The 25,997-nt window shown below is 48.8% G+C and overlaps 1 protein-coding gene across 1 annotated transcript in view; it reads right to left on the reverse strand.

Annotated features, from left to right (window-relative positions):
* Positions 1 to 25,997, reverse strand: part of LOC144754174 (E3 ubiquitin-protein ligase TRIM39-like) — a 60,005-nt gene that overhangs the window by 17,177 nt on the left and 16,831 nt on the right. The window contains exons 2-4 of the mRNA XM_078641755.1: positions 14,115 to 14,210; positions 6,816 to 7,046; positions 122 to 144 (exon numbers count right to left, since the gene is read on the reverse strand). Of these exons, the coding sequence (XP_078497881.1) occupies positions 122 to 144; positions 6,816 to 7,046; positions 14,115 to 14,210 (350 nt within the window). The remainder of the gene's footprint in view (positions 1 to 121; positions 145 to 6,815; positions 7,047 to 14,114; positions 14,211 to 25,997) is intronic.

A 25,997-nucleotide genomic window follows, 5' to 3' on the forward strand; every position in this document is an offset into this window, starting at 1 on the left:
GTGATTTTTTGAGGATCTGAAAGCTTCCTAGCACTTTGTGTGAGCTCAGTAGTGGCGTTTACACACTGCAGCAGTGAAACCTGCCCCTTACACACAGAGGAGAATAATAAACCAGCCTTACCTGCTTATGGTGCTTCTGACATCCTGAAAAACAGAGAAACAAACACAGGGAAATCAGTTTCCAGAGAAGATGTTAAAGTTATGGCAGTATTTTTAGGAGTGACAAAGTTCGATCTATCTACGATTAGAAAACAGTGGCTGGAGTCACATGACATGGCACATTCTGTGGCATCGCATGACCAAGCAGAGAATGTGACATTCTGAATGACGTCAAATGACATAGCAGAAACTGATATTCTGAATGGTAATGACACAGCAGTGTCATTCTGAATGGAGTCACAAAACAAGGCACATTCTGATATTCTGAATGGAGTCACTTCACACATTGTATCATGTTCTCAACAGGGTCTCATGCATGGACATCATTTAGGGATTGACAGGGGATTGGCAGGGGACGCAGCTGCGACTCCTGGATTGCCCCTTGTGACCCCTGCAAAAACAACAGTTGATGGACAGAATGCAGAACAATGTCATTCATTCACCCCAGTACAGAGATCTGTGCCTAAATCCATCGTTTTTTTGCACTCCACACCACCCCAGTTCAGACATGGCCATATGCAAATCAGCCTTGACCCTGTGCCTCATGGGAACAGTCCAGCCCGAACTGCCAAGCCATGTCTTTCCTGGACCGGAATCAGGCATCCTAGGACCGGTTTTTGCTATCAGCCATCTTTAGCCAGGATAGCTTGACTCCAGTGGTGTGGAGAGCATGGGACTCACGTCTGAGCATACCCATCCCACTCGGGGTGACAGATGCAAAAACAACAGTTGATGGACAGAATGCAGAACAATGTCATACATTCACCCCAGTACAGAGATCTGTGCCTAAATCCATCGTTTTTTTGCACTCCACACCACCCCAGTTCAGACATGGCCATATGCAAATCAGCCTTGACCCTGTGCCTTATGGGAACAGTCCAGCCCGAACTGCCAAGCCATGTCTTTCCTGGACCGGAATCAAGCATCCTAGGACCGGTTGTTATGTTATGTTATGGGTGTCTTATATAGCGCTCGGCTACTCCGAAGAGTGTCCCGGCGCTTTCTAACCCACAGCAGACTTACAGAGGACAGACTGAAAGAAGAGAAGAAACATGAAGATCATTGTCCATAGAGCCACGTCTTCAGACCCTTTCTAAAGGCCAGCAAGTTTGAGATACAGCGGAGAGACAGAGGGAGGGCGTTCCATAACTGGGGAGCCAAGTGTCTAAAAGAGCGCCCTCCCACCCTTGCTTTCCTAACAGCAGGGACAATGGCAAGACCAAGAGATTCAGATCTGAGGGATCTAGTTGGCTTGTAGAAAGCAAGACGTTTCTGAATATATTCAGCTCCCACAGCGTGGAGTGCCTTATGCGCCAGCGTGAGTGTTTTAAAAACAATCCGCTTACGGATAGGGAGCCAGTGTAGGGAATGTAAAAGGTCAGAGGCTCTCGCGCGACGAGGTAGGCCAAAAACTGCCCGTGCCACCGAGTTCTGGACCACCTGAAGTTTTTGTAATAGGTAGTCCGGAAGACCCAAATATAAAACATTTGAGTAGTCCAGCCTAGAACAAATAAGAGCCTGGACAGTACTCTTCCTATGCGCAAGCGGGAAGGAACTTGCGTAACATTTTGAGGAGACCATAGCAAGTACCAGTCAGTCCAAGGATCTGGGTCTTAAGCGATAAGCTGTTGTCAATTTTGACCCCCAAGTTCTTAGCAACCAGAGAGGAGGACGTGGGCGGGGACATGTTCACAGGCCACCAATCCTGCCAAATCGGGTCAGCCTGACACCCGAAGAAAAGCACCTCTGATTTTTCAGGGTTGCATTTGAGGCTGTTTCGCTGAAACCAGTCGAAAACAGCCTCAAGACACCCGCGGATGCTCTCTCCGTTGAAATCAGCCCCCTTCCCACAAGTTAAAAGGAGCTGAGTATCATCAATGTATGACACGATCTGAGCCCCGAAAGACTCCGCCAGCACCGCCAGAGGGGTCATAAAGCTATTAAAAAGAGTCGGACTAAGCACCGACCCTGGAGGGACTCCGACCTCCAGCGGCGGCACTTCGGCTGAGTATGGGGGGGCCTAGACCACCTGCCGGCGACCAGCTAAATAAGATCTAAACCAGCTCAACACCGTCCCTCTCAGACCGATCTCATGGAGTCTGCTGAGGAGACCCTCATGAGGGACGGTGTCGAAAGCCGCCGACAGATCTAGCATTATCAACATGGCACTTCCTCCCACGTCCAACACTTCCTTGATGGCCTCATTAACCTCCAAAAGTGCCGTCTTGGTGCTAAGATTGGATCGGAAGCCCGACTGGGTGGAGTGCAGGAGGCTATGGGTCTCAAGATAAGTGGAGAGCACAGTATGAACATGCTTTTCCACTGTCTTTGCGAGAGCAGGCAGGAGAGAAATCAGCCTATAGTTGGCAAAGATCTCAGGGTCAAGACCAGACTTTTTAAGGAGTGGGACAACCATCGCTGGTTTCCAAACCATAGGGACCACACCACTTGTCAGAGACAAATTGAGAATGGGGTTGATAAATGGATTCAGAACCTCCGCAGCCCTAGCTAGAAAACTAGCAGGGCAGGGGTCAGAAGGTGAACCCGACTTAAGTTTAGAGAGAAGGTCCTGGGAGACTGAATCAGAAATAGATGGAAACTCAAAGAGAAAGGGTCCAGGTTCAGTTGTCAGAATCAACTGGTCCCTCGGGATGGTAACAGCACTAGGATCCAAGAAGGAGAAGGAGTCTTGAATCCGCTTAATTTTAGTAGTGAAAAAACTAGCTATCGAGATCACCCATGGCTCAGAAAACTCATGATGTGATGCACTGGCCTTCGGGGTTACAAACTCCTTAACAATAGTAAAAATTTCCCTGCAGGAACTTGAAGCAGTCTCAATTCTCGCAGAAAAATAGTTCTTTTTCGGTTTCTGGCTATCAGCCGTCTTCAGCCAGGATAGCATGACCCCAGTGGTGTGGAGAGCATGGGACTCACGTCTGAGCATACCCATCCCACTCGGGGTGACAAATGCAAAAACAACAGTTGATGGACAGAATGCAGAACAATGTCATTCATTCACCCCAGTACAGAGATCTGGGCCTAAATCCATCGTTTTTTGCACTCCACTCCACCCCACCCCAGTTCAGACATGGCCATATGCAAATCAGCCCTGTCACTGCTTGTATGACCCCTGGCTTCAGAGGTAGTAAAACCAGTGCCAAGAAGACAGAGGCAGCTCGCCCTTATGAGAGTTGTGCTCCGCCTCTGTTTTCTGCCACTTTTTTATTACATTAACAGTGAATAATCTGCCAGAAGTCCTTGTTGTAGATCCTGGTGCGCCATGTTTTATTATACTAATAGCATTACAGGTAACAGGCGTTGCAGGAGGAAGAATGAAAAGCACGGATACTAGAAGAGTGATCTTCAGAAGAGTAAGGAACGAACAGAAGCATTACTAAGAGTGCCATGAAGGAGTAGTTAAGAGTCAGGAAGCGTTACTAGAAGAATGCCCTGCAGGGGGAGGTACAAGAAGAAGAGGTACTAGAAGAGTGCCCTGCAGGAGGAGGTACAAGGAAGGGGTACTAGAAGATTCCCCTGCAGGAGGAGGTACAAGAAGGAGTACTAGAAGAGTGCCCTGCAGGAGGAGGTACAAGGAAGGGGGGCTAGAAGAGTGTCCTGCAGGAGGAGGTACAAGGGAGGGGTACTAGAAGAGTGCCTCACAGGAGGAGGTACGAGAAGAAGGGGTACTAGAAGAGTACCCTGCAGGAGGAGGTACAAGGAAGGGGGGCTAGAAGAGTGCCTCACAGGAGGAGGTACGAGAAGAAGGGGTACTAGAAGAGTGCCCCGCAGGAGGAGGTACAAGGAAGGGATACTAGAAGAGTGCCCTGCAGGAGGAGGTACGAGAAGAAGGGGTACTAGAAGAGTGCCCCGCAGGAGGAGGTACAAGGAAGGGGTACTAGAAGAGTGCCCCGCAGGAGGAGGTACAAGGAAGGGATACTAGAAGAGTGCCCCGCAGGAGGAGGTACGAGAAGAAGGGGTACTAGAAGAGTGCCCCGCAGGAGGAGGTACAAGGAAGGGATACTAGAAGAGTGCCCCGCAGGAGGAGGTACAAGAAGAAGGGGTACTAGAAGAGTGCCCCGCAGGAGGAGGTACGAGAAGAAGGGGTACTAGAAGAGTGCCCCGCAGGAGGAGGTACAAGGAAGGGATACTAGAAGAGTGTCCTGCAGGAGGAGGTACAAGGAAGGGGTACTAGAAGAATCCCCTGCAGAAGGAGGTACAAGGAAGGGGTACTAGAAGAGCGCCCAGCAGGAGGAGGTACAAAAAGAAGGGGTACTAGAAGAATCCCCTGCAGGAGGAGGTACAAGGAAGGGGTACTAGAAGAGTGCCCTGCAGGAGGAGGTACAAGGAAAGGGTACTAGAAGAGTGCCCCGCAGGAAGAGGTACAAGGAAGGGGTACTAGAAGAGAGCCCTGCAGGAGGAGGTACAAGGAAGGGGTACTAGAAGAGAGCCCTGCAGGAGGAGGTACAAGGAAGGGGTACTAGAAGAGAGCCCTGCAGGAGGAGGTACAAGGAAGGGGTACTAGAAGAGTGCCCTGCAGGAGGAGGTACAAGGAAGGGGTACTAGAAGAGTGCCCCACAGGAGGAGGTACAAGGAAGGGGTACTAAAAGAGTGCCCCGAAGGAGGAGGTACAAGGAAGGGGTCCTAGAAGAGTGCCCTGCAGGAGGAGGTACAAGGAAGGGGTCCTAGAAGAGTGCCCTGCAGGAGGAGGTACAAGGAAGGGGTACTAAAAGAGTGCCCTGCAGGAGGAGGTACAAGGAAGGGGTACTAGAAGAGTGCCCCGCAGGAGGAGGTACAAGGAAGGGGTCCTAGAAGAGTGCCCCGCAGGAGGAGGTACAAGGAAGGGGTCCTAGAAGATTGCCCCGCAGGAGGAGGTACAAGGAAGGGGTCCTAGAAGAGTGCCCCGCAGGAGGAGGTACAAGGAAGGGGTCCTAGAAGAGTGTCCTGCAGGAGGAGGTACAAGGAAGGGGTACTAGAAAAATCCCCTGCAGGAGGAGGTACAAGGAAGGGGTACTAGAAAAATCCCCTGCAGGAGGAGGTACAAGGAAGGGGTACTAGAAGAGTGCCCCGCAGGAGGAGGTACAAGGAAGGGGTCCTAGAAGAGTGCCCCGCAGGAGGAGGTACAAGGAAGGGGTACTAGAAGAGTGCCCCGCAGGAGGAGGTACAAGGAAGGGGTACTAGAAGAGGGCCCCGCAGGAGGAGGTACAAGGAAGGGGTACTAGAAGAGTGCCCTGCAGGAGGAGGTACGAGGAAGGGGTACTAGAAGAGTGCCCCGCAGGAGGAGGTACGAGGAAGGGGTACTAGAAGAGTGCCCAGCAAGAGGAGGTACGAGCAGAAGGGAGGCTGGAAGAGTGCCCTGCAGGGGAGGTATGAGTAGAAGGGAGGCTAGAAGGTGCCCTGTAGGGGAAGGAGGTACAGGCAGAAGGAGTACTAGAGGAGTCTGTGTAAGTGGAAGCCATCTAGGAAATGAGATCACAGCTGTCCAGGAAGGACAAAGAACTGTGACCACCTCTTGTGCTGTTCTGGACTTTTAAAGGATCTGCTTGTGTGACGCTCCCGCCAATTACTGGTTTAATTCATCCCAGCATGGGGTGAGCTGGTGGATTGAAGGGGCTGATATGGAGGGAGGCTCTCTGTCACCCTGGGAGGGATGCTCTCTTCCACCCTGGGAAGGATGCTCTCTGTCACGCTGGGAGGGATGTCCTGTATGTTCTCTGTCACCATCATCTAGTGCCCTTTACATGGAGCTACTTCTCTGGAATCTTCTTGGCTGTAAACTAATCAACCTATCTGAGCAGAGCATCACTGTTAAAGTGACAGCGCATGACCACAATAAGGAGATTTATACCTCTAATCCCACCCTAAACCATATTGGTGAGGAATTTGGTTGCCGTTCAGGGTGTCAAGAAAATACAGTCATAAATCACATTTCTTTTGCTGCTAGGCAGCAATTTGCGGACATTCATTTTGCACACTCTTTAATATAACCAAGGGTTACCCGTCATATTTAATTGTCACTAGTCTTCAAAGGAAAGAGTTTTCTGTGGCAATCTCTATCTTTATCTGGGGTGACAAAAAAAACAGTGAGCTTGCCATTACCTATTCCAAATTCCTAGTTATAAAGCTGTTCATCCAAACAAGAGGTTTGGTGACCACCTACATTAGGAGAAAAGTAACCGCATTAGAACAGAAAAGTTTTCAAATTTCTTAGCAATGGAGAAATGTGATTTCTTTTCAATTCTCTCAGGTGTTGTCTCTCATTAAGCTTTCCATTTCTATCGAACTTTTAACACATTTTGCTCATTGGTCTTCATATATTATTTACTGTAAGTTCAATTGCTTGGTGTGTTGCATTCACCCTAATAGATAAAATGCATAAATTTTTTGTATATAGATGGGTTATTAACTTGTATATCACGCTGTAACCGGTCCCTGTACATTTCACAGTCTGTATATTGAGTTGGGCTCACAGCATCAAGTGGGACAATGTAAATTATCCATGTCTGTATATTGTGTGCGGCTCTCAGAGTGCGTGGTGTCGCTGTGCATTGACCCAGCCAGGAGTTCATATGTGTTCCGCTCATACATTTAAAAATGCACACAAAATATGAATATATGTCACTTCCTTCTTCTGTTTTATTTCCCAAACAGTATCTCACCTTCAGGAGTTCCCACGCTGGCGCCTCAGACTTCTTTTCTATCTCCGTTATCAGGGCCTTGAGAGAGGTGATTTGATTGGACAGTTTGGTGATATTGGCATTTTCTATCATGGTGATTTTCTTCTCCATGTCCTCCAGTCTTCTGTGCAGTGTTTGCTCATTTTCTTTCAAAAGCTGCCGCAGCTTTTCAAACTCAGATTCAATTTTATTCTTCTCAGTTCTTAGCTTGTTCTGTCAGAAGCAAAGAAAAGTTGTTTAGATATTAAAAAGCTTTCTACAAGCCATCCTTAGAGTCGGAGTCCAGGAGGAGGGTGAAGGGGTTGATAGATCCTTCAAAAATCAGACCACTAATGTGCTTTTCCTAATTTAGAAACTGCAATCTCTTACTACCTTCCCTTCTACCATCATCTGTCCTTCTAACATTCCTGCCCTCCTCCTTCCCTGAGGCACCTCATGAACTGTAGAGAGGTCAGAATTTGTGAAGCTGCAGAGAAGATCGATCCATGGAGCGAGTGAAAGGAAGAGAACCCACTGCAGGCAGAGACGCTCGATCCATGGAGCGAGTGCAAAGAAGAGAACCCACTGCAGGCAGAGACGCTCGATTCATGGAGCGAGTGCAAGGAAGAGAACCCACTGCAGGCAGGGACGCTCGCTCCATGGAGCGAGTGCATGGAAGAGAACCCACTGCAAGCAGGGACACACGATCAATGGAGCGAGTGCAAGGAAGAGAACCCACTGCAGGCAGGGACGCTCGATCCATGGAGCGAGTGCAAGGAAGAGAACCCACTGCAGGCAGAGTCGCTCGATCCATGAAGCAAGTGCAAGGAAGAGAACCTACTGAGGGCAGGAACGCTCAATCCATGGAGTGAGTGCAAGGAAGAGAACCCACTGCAGGCAGGGACGCTTGATCCATGGAGCGAGTGCAAGGAAGAAAACCCACTGCAAGCAGGGACGCTCGATCAATGGAACGAGTGCAAGGAAGAGAACCCACTGCAGGCAGGGACGCTCGATGCATGGAGCGAGTGCAAGTAAGAGGACCCACCGCAGGCAGGGACGCTCGATCCATGGAGCGAGTGCAAGTAAGAGGACCCACCGCAGGCAGAGACACTCAAAGACCCAGACACGGGCTGAAGTCAAAAGATGATGTAAAAGGTGGGCCAGGACGTTTCAGCCCATTTGGATGGAAGCCATAAGATTTGGGGAGTGTGGGCTGCCCCTGTCCTGCCAGCACAATGGATGTGTTTGCCCAGAAGGAGGCGCTGAGGGGGTGTCCTACAATGGCGCTCATTCAGTGTGAAGGAGAATCACTGATGTGGGAATTTTACGTTCAAAATCATTAATTACCAGACAAATCAATGTTTCTGAAGGTAATTCAGGCATATCTGTAAAAGATGAGTGATGAGATTGGTTAGACATCTTGTCCTAGCCTAAGATACGAGGCTGTGAGTTATCAGGTGAGGTGTGTCACACTGTAGCTTAGAGCAGGAGCCTGTGTGTTATCAGGTGAGGTATGTCACACTGTGGCTTAGAGCAGGAGCTTGTGTGTTATCAGGTGAGGTATGTCACACTGTAGCTTAGAGCAGGATCCTGTGTGTTATCAGGTGAGGCCCGCCTCGTCCCAGTAGGAATAGGAGGTTTCAGCAGTGGAGGGAGGTGCGTTTCTCTTGTGTCACCAAAAATGACTGGAGTCAGACATTTTGTGGAGTCGGGTATGTCTCCACTGCTGGTAGAGGGTTGTGCTACTGTATGTTTCACTAGTGTACAGGTAGAGCGTTGTGCTCCTGTGATGTGACACCAATCCTGGTAGTGTTGTGCTCTTGTATTGTGTCACTAGTCCTGGCAGAGGGTTGCACCTCTTAGCTCACTCCTTGGTAGAGGTTTGTGTCTTGTATCACCAGTGCTAATAAGGAATGTGTTCCTGTGTTGTGCAAAACTGTAATGCTATAGCTCCTTGAAGCCCAGAAGAGTACCTGTTTGGTGACCTGTAGAGGTGTACCAAGCGTGCCCTCATAACCGAGATGACACTACTTCCTGTGTCCTAAGTTAGCCACCTAAAGTGGTGGAGGCAGCATACCCAGTTTTGTGGAACATGAGTTAGGACCAGACCTCTTTCCTGTGTCCGATGAGAGTACAGTCTACTGTACTGCTTGGTGTGAGCCCCAGACCCTTGCACTAACCTTCCGTGTGCATGACCAGTACATGTAGGTACGGTGGATGTGCAGCACATGTGTGGTAATAGGAATCTCCAGGCCCAACTCAGGAGGTCGCACACTGTGGCGCACACACTGCAGACTTAACCTAAACCTCATGTCGCTAGGTACACAAACACACCTGATCATGATCAGACCTGGGCACAAGATAGATAATCGTCAAAGATGAATGGTAAATTACGGACAGTTGTTTTTGTTATTGTTAACAATACTTATGGTGATATATTTGCACAAATAATATGATCTTGAGTTCCCGCTGGGAGAAGTGTGGCTCACTGGTTAGAGGAGGTAGACCCTGAAGCAGAGGTCAGACCCGGGACCAGGGTTCAATTCCCGACGCGGCAGGGTCTTGAGCACAAATATCCAGGGACTCGATAATTCTCGTTTCGGTGCCTACTCGAATCACGGGTTCACACTCTGCAGCTCTGGGCATCAGCTTGCTTAATCTCCACTACGGCCCCCCCCGCGGCGGGATGCCGGCTTTCACCTTGGGGATGCCCAGTACGGGTATCTCACAGGGAAAAGCCAGGACGGGTTCCCAAGGCAAGCGCCGAGATGCCTACGGGTAATCGAGCGCTATATAAGAACGCATAATAATAATAATAATTGACAACGAACCACAATTCTATAGTATGTGTTATGCTGTTATATCCTTGTACCCCATCAATGTTCTATATATACCTGTATGAAAGATATTATGTACACTCACTATTGTCAAGGATCTATGTACAAACCTCTGAAAAATCTATAAATATTATTAAAACAAAAAAATTGCACTAGTTATTGATGATTAATGAGACTGTTCCAGGGAAACCTTGCAAAGAGGCTTGAGCAGAACAGAGAATGCCCAAGGTCAGTGGCTGATGCTCAGCTGTGCCCATGTAATCTCTAGAATTAGAAATGTATTTTTTCTGAAAGAGGGAAGGTACATGTCCTGAAACGTGTTAAGATTAGAGGGCATTTGGTTAGGATTAACTATTCTTGGGCTAAAACTCATCTACACAATGTTGGAGCTTCCATGCTCGCTTTATCACTTAGATGAACTCTGTTGGATGTTCTGTGGTGTGATGATGTATATACAATACTGTAGAATGATTACATTGCTAAACATTTGTTTGGAAGGGCCTTACACCAGGCTTGGTCAGTCTGATGGATGGATAGATAACTCCAGATCAATGCATACCCACATCCACAGAGGTACACACTCATACAGATGCACACATTGATTTGCAGACTCACACACAAACCTTGTACAAACTCACAGATGGATATCTTCAGTCCATGCATGCATAGACACACATCAATACATATATACTGACACACAGATGCATATAAAATCTCACTGATGTAGAACTCCAGACTCATGCACACATGTATTTGTGTGTGTAATTGTGATTTGTGTACTTTAAACTTCTGTGCCCCTACCTGCTGATCTTCCGGTCGGGGCCTCGTTCCACTGCCGCAAGTGCCGTTTGCAGTGGAGGGCATTTCACGACCTTGGGCCCGCCCCCCTGAGGGTGTTCACATCGCCAGAGGCGGGGACGGTGCCTATTTAGGTATCTCCACATTTACTAGGCGCTGAGTGCTGCCGGAGAAGTGTGTTTATCGGCTCTACCTGTGTTCTTAAACCAGTGTTTTTAACAATTGTGATTTGTGTACTTTAAACTTCTGTGCCCCTACCTGCTGATCTTCCGGTCGGCACCTCGTTCCAACGCGGCAAGTGCCGTTTGCAGTGGAGGGTGTTTCACGACCTTGGGCCCGCCCCCCGTCTGTTACCAGGAGTTCTGCCTGTTAGCACAATAATGGCCCCATACATGCGAGGGGAGCTATTGGCTCTTCGCAGGAAGAGCGCCTGCATGCCCCATTTATGGCACCCGGGCACCCTTAGCCTATGGTGCAAGCATTGTGGTTATAAGGCCACTGAGGCCCCTACGACCTCTCCGACTCCCAGTTGCACAGTACAAAAATCTGAAAAATTTAAGATCCTTAGCTTAAACTGCAGGTCTATGGTTAAACACCACGAAGATATTTCTGAACTCCTCCTGGATCATAATCCTGACTTATTATTTCTTACTGAGACGTGGTTGACTGACGAGTCTGGCGCTACCTTAGCCCTAGCTCTACCCCCAGGTTACTCCATTTGGGCCCAGAATAGGATGAAGGGGAGGGGTGGTGGACTGGCTATTATTTTCAAATCGAGTCTTGCCTGCACCCTTCCCCCGGCTAACATAGCTGACTGTGAAAGTGTCCTATTTAAGATCAGGGTTTCGGACATCTTCACCCTTACACTGGATCATTTTATTCCCAAGAAACTGTCAAGGCACTATCGCGACCAGGTTCACCCGTTGTATTCGGAAGAACTGGCTATTGGGAAAAAACAATGTAAAACTCTCGAGCACAAATGGAGATGCTCCTATGACCCCATAGCAAAAGCCAGCTATAGATCTGCTACCAAATTGTATCATAAGCAGATAAAAAAGGCTAAAGCCATCTACTATACTAATTTGATCAACTCGAGTACTAATCGTTCGAAAACCATCTTTTCCTTGATAAAGGATTTGTCTAAAGCTCCTGAGGCAACTGAAAGCGCAATAGGATCCAACACACAATGTGAAGAGCTAGCTTGCTTTTTCGTAGGAAAGGTTAAAGGTATTTACAACACCTTAAATTCTAATGTCCTGACTACGTCCCTCCCTTAAGCCACAGTCTCAACCGCCTTATCTCACTCCCTTCTAACCTTCCCCCCTTTATCCTTGGCTGAGCTGGAGCTTCTTGCTGCTAAAGTGAAGTCTGGCTCTCCGGATGACCCGGTCAAACCCGAGATGTTCCGACTTCATCGTGACTCCTTTTTGCTGGAGGGTCGCGAGCTGATTAATCAATCACTCCAATTAGCCACGGTTCCCAGCTCCTGGAAGCATGCTAAGGTGGTACCTGTGCTAAAAAAATCTACCCTGGACCCCTTAAGGCCGGATAGCTACAGGCCTATCTCCTTGCTGCCGTATTTGGCCAAGGTCACGGAATCTTACGTGAACGCTGCCCTGACCAGGTACTTGGAACCAAATGATATTCTGGCCGAGTCTCAAAATGGCTTTAGAGCCAATCATAGTACAGAGTCGGCCCTCCAGGCAGTTACCGAACAGCTGAGGGTGGCACAAGATCTGGGCAACACTTCCGCCCTTATACTGCTAGATTTGAGTCCGGCCTTCGACGCGGTCTCCCACAGGATCCTGCTTAAACGTCTTGGGGAGATCGGAGTCGGGGGCAGTGCCCTGGACTGGTTCATGTAATTTCTATCTGACCGATCCTTCCAGGTGCATGCCGCTCCGTACTCGTCCAGCAGACACCCTCTCAGCTGTGGGGTCCCTCAGGGCTCGGCTCTCAGCCCCACGTTGTTCAATGTGTACGTTAGACCCCTGGCCATACTAGCAAGAGAACGGGATATCAAATTAACTTTTTATGCTGATGATACTCAGCTTATTTTTACTTTCTCCAACAACGCTGAGTCCGACCAAGCTAAATTTGGTGAAGATCTTATGGCCATCGCCAACTGGCTATCTGATAACTGTTTCCAACTTAATGCTTCCAAATCAGAGGTGCTCATAGTTGGTCGGAACCCACAGAAGTGGGCCGAGCACTGGTGGCCCTCCACACTAGGCCAGTCCCCAACCCCGAAGCAGGAAGTAAAAAATCTAGGAGTCTTGCTGGACAATGACCTGGCCTTGGACTCCCACGCAAAAAAAGTGGCAGGTACTTGCTATGGGCGCCTTCGCGCCCTTAGACCCATCCTTGGATTTTTTGAATCTCCACCCCGGCAGATAATAGTCCAGTCCATGGTCCTCTCACTCCTCTCACATCTGGACTACTGCAACGTTCTCTTTCTGGGCTCCAATCTGACTGTCATTAAAAGACTTTAGAGGGCTCAGAATGCTGCAGCCCGCACTCTGCTTACCCTGCCAAAACACAGCTCCGTATCTCGGGCTCTTGTTCGGTTGCACTGGCTCCCTGTAAAACAGAGAATCCTATTTAAGACCCTATGTGTAGCTCATAAAATTTTACACGGACATGGTCCTCATATCCTGAAGGGACTTTGCACCTTCTATACCCCGACGCGCGATCTTCGCTCTGCAGATCTCCACCTGGCCTGTACTACGAGGATACGAAGGAGCAGAGCAGGAGGACGCTCATTTAAGCACAAGGCTCCACTACTTTGGAACTCTATCCCTCTACAAGCACGATCCACTACGCATCATCAGTGTTTCCGCAAGTTAATTAAAACGTGGCTATTTTTGTCAATCTAACCTGTAGTGCTGTGCAGACCGGTATTATACTCCCACTCCACATGCAGCCTCGCAGCCGCTCTGTCACGCATGTCTGTAAGAGCTGGGACGCCCCGTTGCTGGGGTAGCCATGCGCTATACAAAACAACTTAACATAACATAACATAACATATTTGCACACTCACAAATGCCACCAGATCTTGTGATATACAAGCCCATAGGCAAGCATTCACATATGTAGGTACAAACTCACAGCCAATAAATCCAGACTAAAGCAAACACAACCCTCAAACACGTATGCATAAAGATAAGGACATCTATTTTTTGTATACTCTCGGGCTCAAAATCTAGATATGAATATGCAGACACACACACATGCAGTAGTCCATGCAGAATAAACAGACAGATATAGGGACGCGCAAACATGCATGTACTCCCAAAGATAACTCCAGGACCATCCATACATGAACACATACTTAGACACGTACACCTAAGCGTGAACATGCTCACATACTCACAGCCAGATATTGCCACACCACTGCACACATACTCTAACACACACCATGCACATGTGAGTATTAAGGTCTGAAGAGTAATACTTGATTTTATGTTTTTTTAGGACGAGCCCTTGTCTGATTTCAGCCCCAATATCCAGGTGCAGTGACTCCGGTCAGTATATTTATTTGGTGGGGGACCATAACCCAGTCTGTAGGGTGACTCATCAGCCTCTGTGTATCTTGAACTTTAAGAGGCCACACAAAGACATGGGCACAGACATATACAGACACACAGCACTCACTGCAGCCACTCACCCACATGGTTTTATATTGATCCTCTTCCTTGAGTTTAGACTCCAGAAAATATACCTCCTCTTTCTTCAGGACAAGCAGCCACTCTTGAAGTTTCACCTGTAGAGATGAGAGTGCAACAAATAAAGATATGTAGAATGTGGTCTTAATTACAAAAAAAGGAGTCACTACAGTACCTGCCACACATGTCCAGACTGTACTTACCAGTCATGCATTAGTATTGCTAGTAGCAGCCACACATATCGGGATTGTCAAGTCAGAGAATCTTATATAGCGCACATATCACCGGTAGGTCTCGTGGCGCAAGCGGAGATTCCAGTGACTGAGGGTCATATCCAATTCCGTTATTTCTGATCAAGCAACCACGTTTTCAGTTATTTGCGGAAACGCTGGTTATCCGCAATAGACAGAATATGAAACAGCAGCTTGTTCCAAAAATGAGGGGCAAGAAAAGAAAAAGATCGACCCCCCATTGCGTACGGTGTGGACTCGTAGGGGGATAAGAAGAGATTTTGAACTGGACCTTAGTGTTCTTTTTGGCTGATATCTTTTGAGTTTTGTTCGATAAATAACCAAGCCTAGTGCCATAGATACTTCTATGAGTTAGGCACAAGATTTTAAAATGACCTCTGGAAGCCAGTGGAGAAACCTCAGACTAGGGACTGAGGGAGCTCTTGGAGGTAGATTTAGGATCAATCTGGCCGCAGTATTCTGCAAGATTTGCAGTTTAGAAAAGAAGTCTTCAATTAGGGAGGCTAATAAGACATTCCCGTAATCCATGCGGCTTGTGGCTCCTGGCTTCAATAGGTAGCCATTTAAAAATCTTACGTAGCTTCCGCAGGATTCCATACAAAGTACCCAGCACAAGATTGACATGATTTTTCATGGATAGCTTGTTATCAATCGTTATTCCAAGGTTGCAGACTGCTTGTTTTGGGGACGGGCATGGGCCCAATGCCTGAGGCCACCAGCTGCTAGACCAATACTCTTCGGCCCTGCCGAACAGAATAATCTCGGTTTTACTGCTGTTTAGCTGTAATTTGTTGTTGCCTATCCAGCTATTAATGTGGGTCAGACAGTTTTTAGACCGGATCATTGTATCTGTAGGGTCAGGACCAAATATGATCAACAGCTGAGTGTCATCAGCATATGACACTATCTCGAATCCATAAGACCTGATTATCCTGGCCAGCGGTTTTTACATAAAGATTAAAAAGCATAGGGCTCAGGATTGACCCCTGGGGAACTCCAATGCTTACTGGTCTGCTGCATGAGGCCAGGGAACCTAAATGCACAGTCGTAGAACGGTCCTTTAGATAGTTTTTAAACCAGTCCAGAGCTTTCCCTCGGACCCCCATCTCCCAGAGCCGTAAAATGTCATGGGAGATGGTGTCGAAGGCGGCTGACAGGTCCAAGAGAACCAGCATAGCTGATTCTCTTTTATCCAAAGCCAGCTGTTGTTATCAACCATCTCTACTACTGCCGTTTCGGTGCTCAGCGCCGACCGGAATCCTGATTGCAATGGGCCGAGAAGTCCAGGACTTTCCAAATGGATAGTAAGTTGTTTGTTTACCAAGGATTCAAGCGCCTTCCCGAAATAAGGCAGCAGCGAGATGGGACGGTAATTGCCTGGTTCCCTGATATCTAGGATGGGCTTCTTCAGGATAGGTCTGATGTGAGCTGTTTTCCATCTTATCTGCACCATCGCTTGGTCTAATGACATATTAAAAATCTCTGTCAATTTTGTTATCCACAGGGGTGCTAATTGCATGAAAAAGCGAGGGGAAAGAGGATCAGCTGTGGAGCCTGATTTGATCTTAGCAATAGCTTCTGTCACCTGTTGGCAGGTCACAGTTTTAAATTAAACCAGCAGAGGCAACAATGGTTGGCTCTTCGCAGCTGAGTGCAAATCAATATTGTTGGCATTGTCCTGGGGGAAAGATCAATAAATAGCTTTTACCTTTTCGTCAAAAAAGGAGGATACTCTATCGACCCATTCTTGTGTGGGGGGAAGGGTGCGCTGGTTGGCCTGAGGAGTGGTAAACTCCTTCAGAATTTTATATAGCTCTTTGCTGGAATTAGCAGCATTATTAATCCTCTCTGTTAAATAAGACTTTTTAGCCTGTTTAATATTATTTAAATAGGTACGGTGGATTTCTTTATATTTGGTTCGATCTATAGTACTTTTGGTTTTCCTCCAGTGCCGTTCGGCAGTTCTACTGGACAATTTCTAGGTTTTTAATACAAATGTAAACCATGGAGATACTTTGCCTTTAGTCTTGACCCTTGACATGGGTGCTACTGTGTTCAAAGCAAGAGTTATGGCCTCTTCAAAGGCCTTTGTTGCTTGATCTACATTATCTGTATGTAGTAAGGCTTACGCATTAAAGTGGGTAGAAAAGGATGTAGGGGTGACTTTTCGCCAGGGCCTAATTAAGGCACAGTTATTATCCTGGCTAGTTATTGGAGCATCCAAATAAAAGCCACATTTTAGCAGATGATAATCCGACCAAAGTAGAGGTAGGGGTCGCTCAACTGAGTTTAGTGGAGTTGGTGAACAGTAAATCCAAGGTATGTCTGTCCTGATGGGTAGGACCTACTACCAATTGCTCCAGTCCTAATGTCTGTAGTGAGGTTACCAATTGGTCGGTATCGAAGTCCTGTGATAAATCCGCATGATAATTAAAATCTGCTATGAGAATGAAATTATTTGCGCCTAGAACATAAGGCGCAATGAGTTCCAGTAGAAGGTTTACAAAATTAGCTTTTTTTGGCCTGGGGGTCTGTAAACTAAAGCCCCTGTCCGTTTTACAGACGACTGGATCATAATTTTAAAAATAAGTATTTCTGCTTTGTGAGCACCAGCCCCAAGTATCACAGACAATGATGTCCCTTTTTAGATCTCGCTGAGCCAACGCGCATGCGTTGCTCTGCAAGAGTTAAGTAAGGGGCTTTCAAAAGTGCTCCCAAAGGCTGCAGGCGGATGAGGTACAGTGCATGTGCGCCCGGCGCGCGCACCATTTGTCAGCCTGCAACCTCTGGGAGCACTTTTGCGGCCGCTTTGAAGTTCTCAGTGAGCCGCATGGCCACTGAGAACATCAAAGACGCCACGAAAGTGCTCACCATTTGCCACCCCATCCCTTATCCCACTTCCTGCTTGTTACTCTTGCCTCTCATCTGCTCCTTTTCTACGTTTTTCTATCCCCTCTGAGCCTCTTTTCACTTTTTTCTCTTGCCTTTGGTTTGCTTTTTCGCCCTTCTGCATCTCTGCTTTCCTGTGTACACAAATTACTCGATCCACGGATTCAAGATTTGCAGACTGTTACTTTTGTAGATTACATTGGACTGCAGAGTCTACTCGTACTGTGGACTGTGTCTAAAGTTATGGCTAGGAGTAACCAAAGGACGAGCAAAAACACCCACAAATTTGAAATCATGCTAGTAGTCTAATCTATTGTGTGCACAGTTTTACATCCTGCAAAGCACATAACTACTGGTTCACGAAAGTGATATGCTTTGTTGGGATTGAACACCTCCGCTATGTCATTGGGTGTAGTGGATGGGATTTCTCCATGGGGAACAATTTGTGCACATTGCCAAAGTTTCTCATTCCGAGGAGTATGAATGGAAAACTGCAATCATAGATGCGCTTGCGTACTCTTGGGTTGTTGTTTTTTTGTGTGAATCAAAAAAATACTGGAAAGCTGTACTGTTCCTATTGATAAAATGTTTAGTGTTTTTTTACATTTACAAACTTTTAATAAACGGGTCCCTCTTTGCTTCTACCTTCAGTATAAACGGCAAATGCGACACTGGATTTAGGAATGTATGTATGTATGTATGTGTATGTCCATGGATTTGTTAACATGATGTTAGAGAAAATATTGCTAATCTGTGGCTGCTGCTACTTAGTTGTGAAATCTTTACTGCTTTGAATTGCCGGTTCGATACAAATGCGTATTTGGGATGTTTTCAGCCTATTATGTTAACTTCTGAATGGTGGCTACAAAGCCCCCACAGCGCGGGGGATGGGGGCTCCAAGCGCCAGAAGCCCTCTCAGCACGGCACCCAGGCCTGAGAGCTCGAGTGCGTCCGGAGGGGGCCTCTCAAAGTATTTTGCAGGGGGGGGCCACCCTCAAGTTTCACTACGCCACTGCTACAAACTGCTCTATAGTGCAGATCATGACCATGCCAAATTGTACATAGGAGGTTGAAACACCAGCGCCACAGTCCGCGCTACAGTAAAATGTCAGTGCTTCAAGGGGGTCCTGCTAAAACTGCATTTCGGATTAGCATTCGTTTCTCTTATTTACGCTTCATTTTAATGTCCGATTTGTTTTGCTTAAACAGTTTAGTTAGTATTTAGTTAGACTGTGTAACATAGCGCTTGAAAGGCTCGCCCCTCACACCGACCTGTGTGAGTACTTACTGACCCAAGGGGACAGCGACAGCTCTGCTGCCGGTGACATCTACCTGCCTCTCCCACACAGTCTCTGCCCCTCTCTCTCCCTTTCTAGCTGTTCATCTCTCTTATTCACCCTGTTTCCTGCTCGCTCTCTCGTACTCCCTCTCTTTCGGTCACTCGTTCTCTCTTTCACATAGTCTTGCACCTGCGCTACATGTGTGTCATGTGTGTCTCTCTTCCTCTCATCTTTCTTCTCTTCTGCTTTCTCTATTCTCTCTTTAACTCTTGTCTACTTTCTCGTTCTCACCCCTCTCTTCGTTGCTATTTCTCATTCTTTCTTTTTTTCACTCACTCTCCCTCCGGCCCTTCCCCTCTCCCTCCCTCCGTCCCTACCTCTCTCACTCTCTCCTTCCCTTCTCCTCTACATCCCTTCCTCTCTCCCTCCCTCCCTCTGTGTCCCTACCTCTCTGTCCCTTCCTCTCTCACTCTCTCCTTCCCTTCTCCTCTCCGTCTCTTTCTCTCTCCTTCACTTCTCGCTTCTAGCATTCAACTGCCTCGGATCATGTGTTAAATATTTATAAGGTGAAAGCAAGCACAAGTTGCAGTAAAGCGTGCCTTCTCCAGTGATTGAGATATTATAAGAGGTTCCCACATTCCCTCTTCTCGTTTGATTAAACTGCAGGTACTGAATGTATCAATGAGGTGTGTGATCCCTTTATGTTAAATTGCATCTCTTTCCAAACTTCCAAACACCTCTGGCAAAACACCTTTAAGGTCCCAGAGGCGAGACCTATTGGCTATGCCAATGCTTGTTTGTACCGGTTCTTGCCTAGAAGGATCAGAATCCCTGGTCCATGGAAACAAGCTTCCTCACTGGCACTTACTGCGACTGGACATTGTGCACACTTTATGCCCAAAGCATGGAAACAGATAGACTTGACACTAAGGAAGAAAGTTTGTCCTAGAGACATTATCAAACATTCGAAAACAACACAGAACCAAGTGGAAATATCTAAGCTACCACGTTTTATAAACACAATAACTGTGTATGCAGCCCTGACACGGCCACACTCCAATAAGTCGTCAACACCCTCCTCCTTAACTACAAGAATGACCCCTGACCTCCTGGATCTCTCTGCAGCCTTCGACACAGGCGACCAGCTGGCCCTGATCAACGCACAAAAAACCCGATGGGATTCTAAGACACTGTCTTGAAATGGTTCACATCCTTCCTCATTAACTGGCACCAGTTCATGCAAATAGGTTCTACAAGATCACCAACATTCCCCGTCTCCTGCAGAGTATCCCAGGGCTCCTTCCTTTCTCTCATCATCTTTAACCTCTACAAGGGATCTCTCTGATCCATCCTCACAGACAGCAGCATCAAGATCCATCAATATGCAGAGGATACTCAACTCTACCAAAACATTTTAATCAACAACATCCTGCAATCTTGTCAACTAATTTACTAAAGTTAAACCCCACAGACTGAATACTTCCTGTATGCCAACAGCTCAAAATACCCCCCGAGTCAAGCCTGTTTACCCCGACCCGCGACTCAGACCTCTCATTCAAAGCAACACATTGCTAAGAGGACCAAGAACGCCTGGTTCCAGTTCTCTTGAAGAAAGTGAAGATGTTTCTCCTGGAAGACGACTTCAGAACAAACGTAAAAGTTCTCTCCATGGGGGCAGAGACAAGGCCCTGGTCTCCCCAACACCACCCTAGCACCCCTGAAAGGGAGCACACATAAAGCGACGCAGATCAAGGGCTCGAAGAAATCATATCACCTGCGCATTAAAGGACCCACACTGGCTCCCTCTTCCAGCCCAGATGACCTTTAAGATCATTTGCATCACTTATAAACCCAGAGTGGAGAGCGCCTACTGACACTACCTTCTGACTCGGTGTAGTATGTTATATCTGGGCGCCATCTGACTGTATGTGCAGGATGCATGTTTTGGCACAATGTGTGTAGCGTTGTATTACAATTATCAGGGCATCACAATGCTGTCAGGCTCAGGTACCCTCAGGCCCAGGTCTATAGGATGCTGTGCTTGGGAACATGTGTGGTGAGGTTCCCAAGTGCAGCGATGGGGGCCTCGGTGTGTTTGAAATGCTTTCTATTGTAGAGTGAATCAGTCTTAGTTGTAGTCAGTGCCTACAGTCCACCTTCACTGCTCCTCACACCCCCTACCCTCCATTAGAATATTTTAAGGTCAAGTGAACAGTCTGGATTTAATATCTATCCTGATGGAAGGAGCGATGGTTTGTGGTTCACTCTCAAGTTCACTGGTTCCCTCCAAAAGTCTGGGGCTAACTATGAATCTGGCCGGACAGTTGGATTGGAGCAAACTATACTAAGACAGGATGTAAACTGTCCCCTTTTAACTTTATGGAGCTCTACACAGCACTGAAGAGAACGCTGAAGACCAGAGACGGGAATGATGGCGTCTCCCTTCTACAGGAGGAGCTGGACCCCAGGACAGAGGAAGGAACTCTACTGAAGAGAACGCTGAAGACCAGAGATGGGAATGATGGTCGTCTCCCGTATACAGGAGGCGCAAGACCCCCAGGACCGAGGAAGGACCTTTACTGAAGAGAACGCTGAAGACCAGAGACGGGAATGATGGCCGTCTCCCTTCTACAGGAGGTACTAGACCCCCAGGACCGAGGAAGGACCTCTACTGAAGAGAACGCTGAAGACCAGAGACGGGAATGATGGCCGTCTCCCTTCTACAGGAGGTACTAGACCCCCAGGACCGAGGAAGGACCTCTACTGAAGAGAACGCTGAAGACCGGAGACGGGAATGATGCCCGTCTCCCTGCTACAAGAGGCGCTACACCCAGGACCGAGGAAGGAACTCTACTGAAGAGAACGCTGAAGACCAGAGACAGGAATGATGGCCGTCTCCCTTCTACAGGAGGCGCTGGACCCCCAGGACCGAGGAAGGACCTCTACTGAAGAGAACGCTGAAGATCAGAGACGGGAATGATGGCCGTCTCCCTTCTACAGGAGGCGCTGGACCCCCAGGACCGAGGAAGGACCTCTACTGAAGAGAACGCTTAAGACCAGAGACGGGAATGATGGCCGTCTCCCTTCTACAGGAGGCGCTGGACCCCCAGGACCGAGGAAGGACCTCTACTGAAGAGAACGCTGAAGATCAGAGACGGGAATGATGGCCGCCTCCCTTCTACAGGAGGCGCTAGACCCCAGGACCGAGGAAGGACCTCTACTGAGGAGAACGCTGAAGGCCAGAGACAGGAATGATGGCCGTCTCCCTTCTACAGGAGGCGCTGGACCCCGGGACAGAGGAAGGACCTCTACCGAAGGTCCCAGGAGATGGACTGAATGCGAGTAGAGGGTTCAGTGTTCAGCAACTGGAGGTGAGGAGACCGAAGACTCTGAGCCTGTGATCATAGGCCAGCCTGACGTTCATTCATCCTGTGAGGGATCCCCAAAGCCTGTGTACTTCATGCAACAAATGCTATAGGAGAAATGCACTTTGGGCCTAATAAAGATGCAAGCCTGCCATGCCTGGACCCTGAACTTCCCTTTGTAGCTGATAAACCCTGCATTGCTGGAGAGTCATCAGCATCAAATCCCTCGTGACCCTGTGTGCTCCACAATGCACCATTCCAGCTCTTCTGCAACACCTTCTACTGTCTTCGATGAGCATCTGAGCCTGTGTGCAAAACCCTGCATTACTGCACTGCGTCTGCTGTGTTGAAGAGCATGTGAGCCTGTGTGCCAAACCCTGCATTACTGCACCGCGTCTGCTGTGTTGAAGAGCATGTGAGCCTGTGTGCTACACCCTGCATTGCTGCACCTCTTTTGCAGTGTTTGATGAGCATGTGAGCCTGTGTGCCAAACCCTGCATTACTGCACTGCGTCTGCTGTGTTGAAGAGCATGTGAGCCTGTGTGCTACACCCTGCATTGCTGCACCTCTTCTGCTGTGTTTGATGACCATGTGAGCCTGTGTGCTACACCCTGCATTACTGCACTGCGTCTGCTGCGTTGAAGAGCATGTGAGCCTGTGTGCTACACCCTGCATTACTGCAACGCGTCTGCTGTGTTGAAGAGCATGTGAGCCTGTGTGCTACACCCTGCATTGCTGCACCTCTTCTGCAGTGTTTGATGAGCATGTGAGCCCGTGTGCTACACACCCTGCATTGCTACACCTCTTCTGCTGTGTTTGATGACCATGTGAGCCTGTGTGCTACACCCTGCATTACTGCACTGCGTCTGCTGCGTTGAAGAGCATGTGAGCCTGTGTGCTACACCCTGCATTACTGCAACGCGTCTGCTGTGTTGAAGAGCATGTGAGCCTGTGTGCTACACCCTGCATTGCTGCACCTCTTCTGCTGTGTTTGATGACCATGTGAGCCCGTGTGCTACACCCTGCATTACTGCACTGCGTCTGCTGTGTTTGATGAGCATGTGAGCCTGTGTGCTACACCCTGCATTACTGCACTGCGTCTGCTGTGTTGAAGAGCATGTGAGCCTGTGTGCTACACCCTGCATTACTGCACTGCGTCTGCTGTGTTGAAGAGCATGTGAGCCTGTGTGCCAAACCCTGCATTACTGCACTGCGTCTGCTGTGTTGAAGAGCATGTGAGCCTGTGTGCTACACCCTGCATTACTGCACTGCGTCTGCTGTGTTGAAGAGCATGTGAGCCTGTGTGCTACACCCTGCATTACTGCACTGCGTCTGCTGTGTTGAAGAGCATGTGAGCCTGTGTGCTACACCCTGCATTACTGCACTGCGTCTGCTGTGTTGAAGAGCATGTGAGCCTGTGTGCTACACCCTGCATTGCTGCACCTCTTCTGCTGTGTTTGATGACCATGTGAGCCTGTGTGCTACACCCTGCATTGCTGCACCTCTTCTGCTGTGTTTGATGACCATGTGAGCCTGTGTGCCAAACCCTGCATTACTGCACTGCGTCTGCTGTGTTGAAGAGCATGTGAGCCTGTGTGCTACACCCTGCATTACTGCACTGCGTCTGCTGCGTTGAAGAGCATGTGAGCCTGTGTGCTACACCCTGCATTACTGCAACGCGTCTGCTGTGTTTGATGAGCATGTGAGCCTGTGTGCTACACCCTGCATTACTGCACTGCGTCTGCTGTGTTGAAGAGCATGTGAGCCTGTGTGCTACACCCTGCATTACTGCACTGCGTCTGCTGTGTTTGATGAGCATGTGAGCCTGTGTGCTACACCCTGCATTACTGCACTGCGTCTGCTGTGTTGAAGAGCATGTGAGCCTGTGTGCTACACCCTGCATTACTGCACTGCGTCTGCTGTGTTGAAGAGCATGTGAGCCTGTGTGCCAAACCCTGCATTACTGCACTGCGTCTGCTGTGTTGAAGAGCATGTGAGCCTGTGTGCTACACCCTGCATTACTGCACTGCGTCTGCTGTGTTGAAGAGCATGTGAGCCTGTGTGCTACACCCTGCATTACTGCACTGCGTCTGCTGTGTTGAAGAGCATGTGAGCCTGTGTGCTACACCCTGCATTACTGCACTGCGTCTGCTGTGTTGAAGAGCATGTGAGCCTGTGTGCTACACCCTGCATTACTGCACTGCGTCAGCTGTGTTGAAGAGCATGTGAGCCTGTGTGCTACACCCTGCATTGCTGCACCTCTTCTGCTGTGTTGAAGAGCATGTGAGCCTGTGTGCTACACCCTGCATTGCTGCACCTCTTCTGCTGTGTTTGATGACCATGTGAGCCTGTGTGCTACACCCTGCATTGCTGCACCTCTTCTGCTGTGTTTGATGACCATGTGAGCCTGTGTGCCAAACCCTGCATTACTGCACTGCGTCTGCTGCGTTGAAGAGCATGTGAGCCTGTGTGCTACACCCTGCATTACTGCAACGCGTCTGCTGTGTTGAAGAGCATGTGAGCCTGTGTGCTACACCCTGCATTACTGCAACGCGTCTGCTGCGTTGAAGAGCATGTGAGCCTGTGTGCTACACCCTGCATTACTGCACTGCGTCTGCTGTGTTTGATGAGCATGTGAGCCTGTGTGCTACACCCTGCATTACTGCACTGCGTCTGCTGTGTTGAAGAGCATGTGAGCCTGTGTGCTACACCCTGCATTACTGCACTGCGTCTGCTGTGTTGAAGAGCATGTGAGCCTGTGTGCCAAACCCTGCATTACTGCACTGCGTCTGCTGTGTTGAAGAGCATGTGAGCCTGTGTGCTACACCCTGCATTACTGCACTGCGTCTGCTGTGTTGAAGAGCATGTGAGCCTGTGTGCTACACCCTGCATTACTGCACTGCGTCTGCTGTGTTGAAGAGCATGTGAGCCTGTGTGCTACACCCTGCATTGCTGCACCTCTTCTGCTGTGTTTGATGACCATGTGAGCCTGTGTGCTACACCCTCCATTGCTGCACCTCTTCTGCTGTGTTTGATGACCATGTGAGCCTGTGTGCCAAACCCTGCATTACTGCACTGCGTCTGCTGTGTTGAAGAGCATGTGAGCCTGTGTGCTACACCCTGCATTACTGCACTGCGTCTGCTGTGTTGAAGAGCATGTGAGCCTGTGTGCTACACCCTGCATTGCTGCACCTCTTCTGCTGTGTTTGATGAGCATGTGAGCCTGTGTGCTACACCCTGCATTACTGCACTGCGTCTGCTGCGTTGAAGAGCATGTGAGCCTGTGTGCTACACCCTGCATTACTGCAACGCGTCTGCTGTGTTGAAGAGCATGTGAGCCTGTGTGCTACACCCTGCATTGCTGCACTGCGTCTGCTGCGTTGAAGAGCATGTGAGCCTGTGTGCTACACCCTGCATTGCTGCACCTCTTCTGCTGCGTTGAAGAGCATGTGAGCCTGTGTGCTACACCCTGCATTGCTGCACCTCTTCTGCTGTATTTGATGACCATGTGAGCCTGTGTGCCAAACCCTGCATTACTGCACTGCGTCTGCTGTGTTGAAGAGCATGTGAGCCTGTGTGCTACACCCTGCATTACTGCACTGCGTCTGCTGTGTTGAAGAGCATGTGAGCCTGTGTGCTACACCCTGCATTACTGCACTGCGTCTGCTGTGTTGAAGAGCATGTGAGCCTGTGTGCTACACCCTGCATTACTGCACTGCGTCTGCTGTGTTGAAGAGCATGTGAGCCTGTGTGCTACACCCTGCATTACTGCACTGCGTCTGCTGTGTTGAAGAGCATGTGAGCCTGTGTGCTACACCCTGCATTGCTGCACCTCTTCTGCTGTGTTTGATGACCATGTGAGCCTGTGTGCTACACCCTGCATTACTGCACTGCGTCTGCTGCGTTGAAGAGCATGTGAGCCTGTGTGCTACACCCTGCATTACTGCAACGCGTCTGCTGTGTTGAAGAGCATGTGAGCCTGTGTGCTACACCCTGCATTGCTGCACTGCGTCTGCTGCGTTGAAGAGCATGTGAGCCTGTGTGCTACACCCTGCATTGCTGCACTTCTTCTGCTGCGTTGAAGAGCATGTGAGCCTGTG

The sequence above is a fragment of the Lissotriton helveticus genome, chromosome 5_1 (assembly GCF_964261635.1).
Source record: "Lissotriton helveticus chromosome 5_1, aLisHel1.1, whole genome shotgun sequence".
Classification (NCBI taxonomy): domain Eukaryota; kingdom Metazoa; phylum Chordata; class Amphibia; order Caudata; family Salamandridae; genus Lissotriton; species Lissotriton helveticus.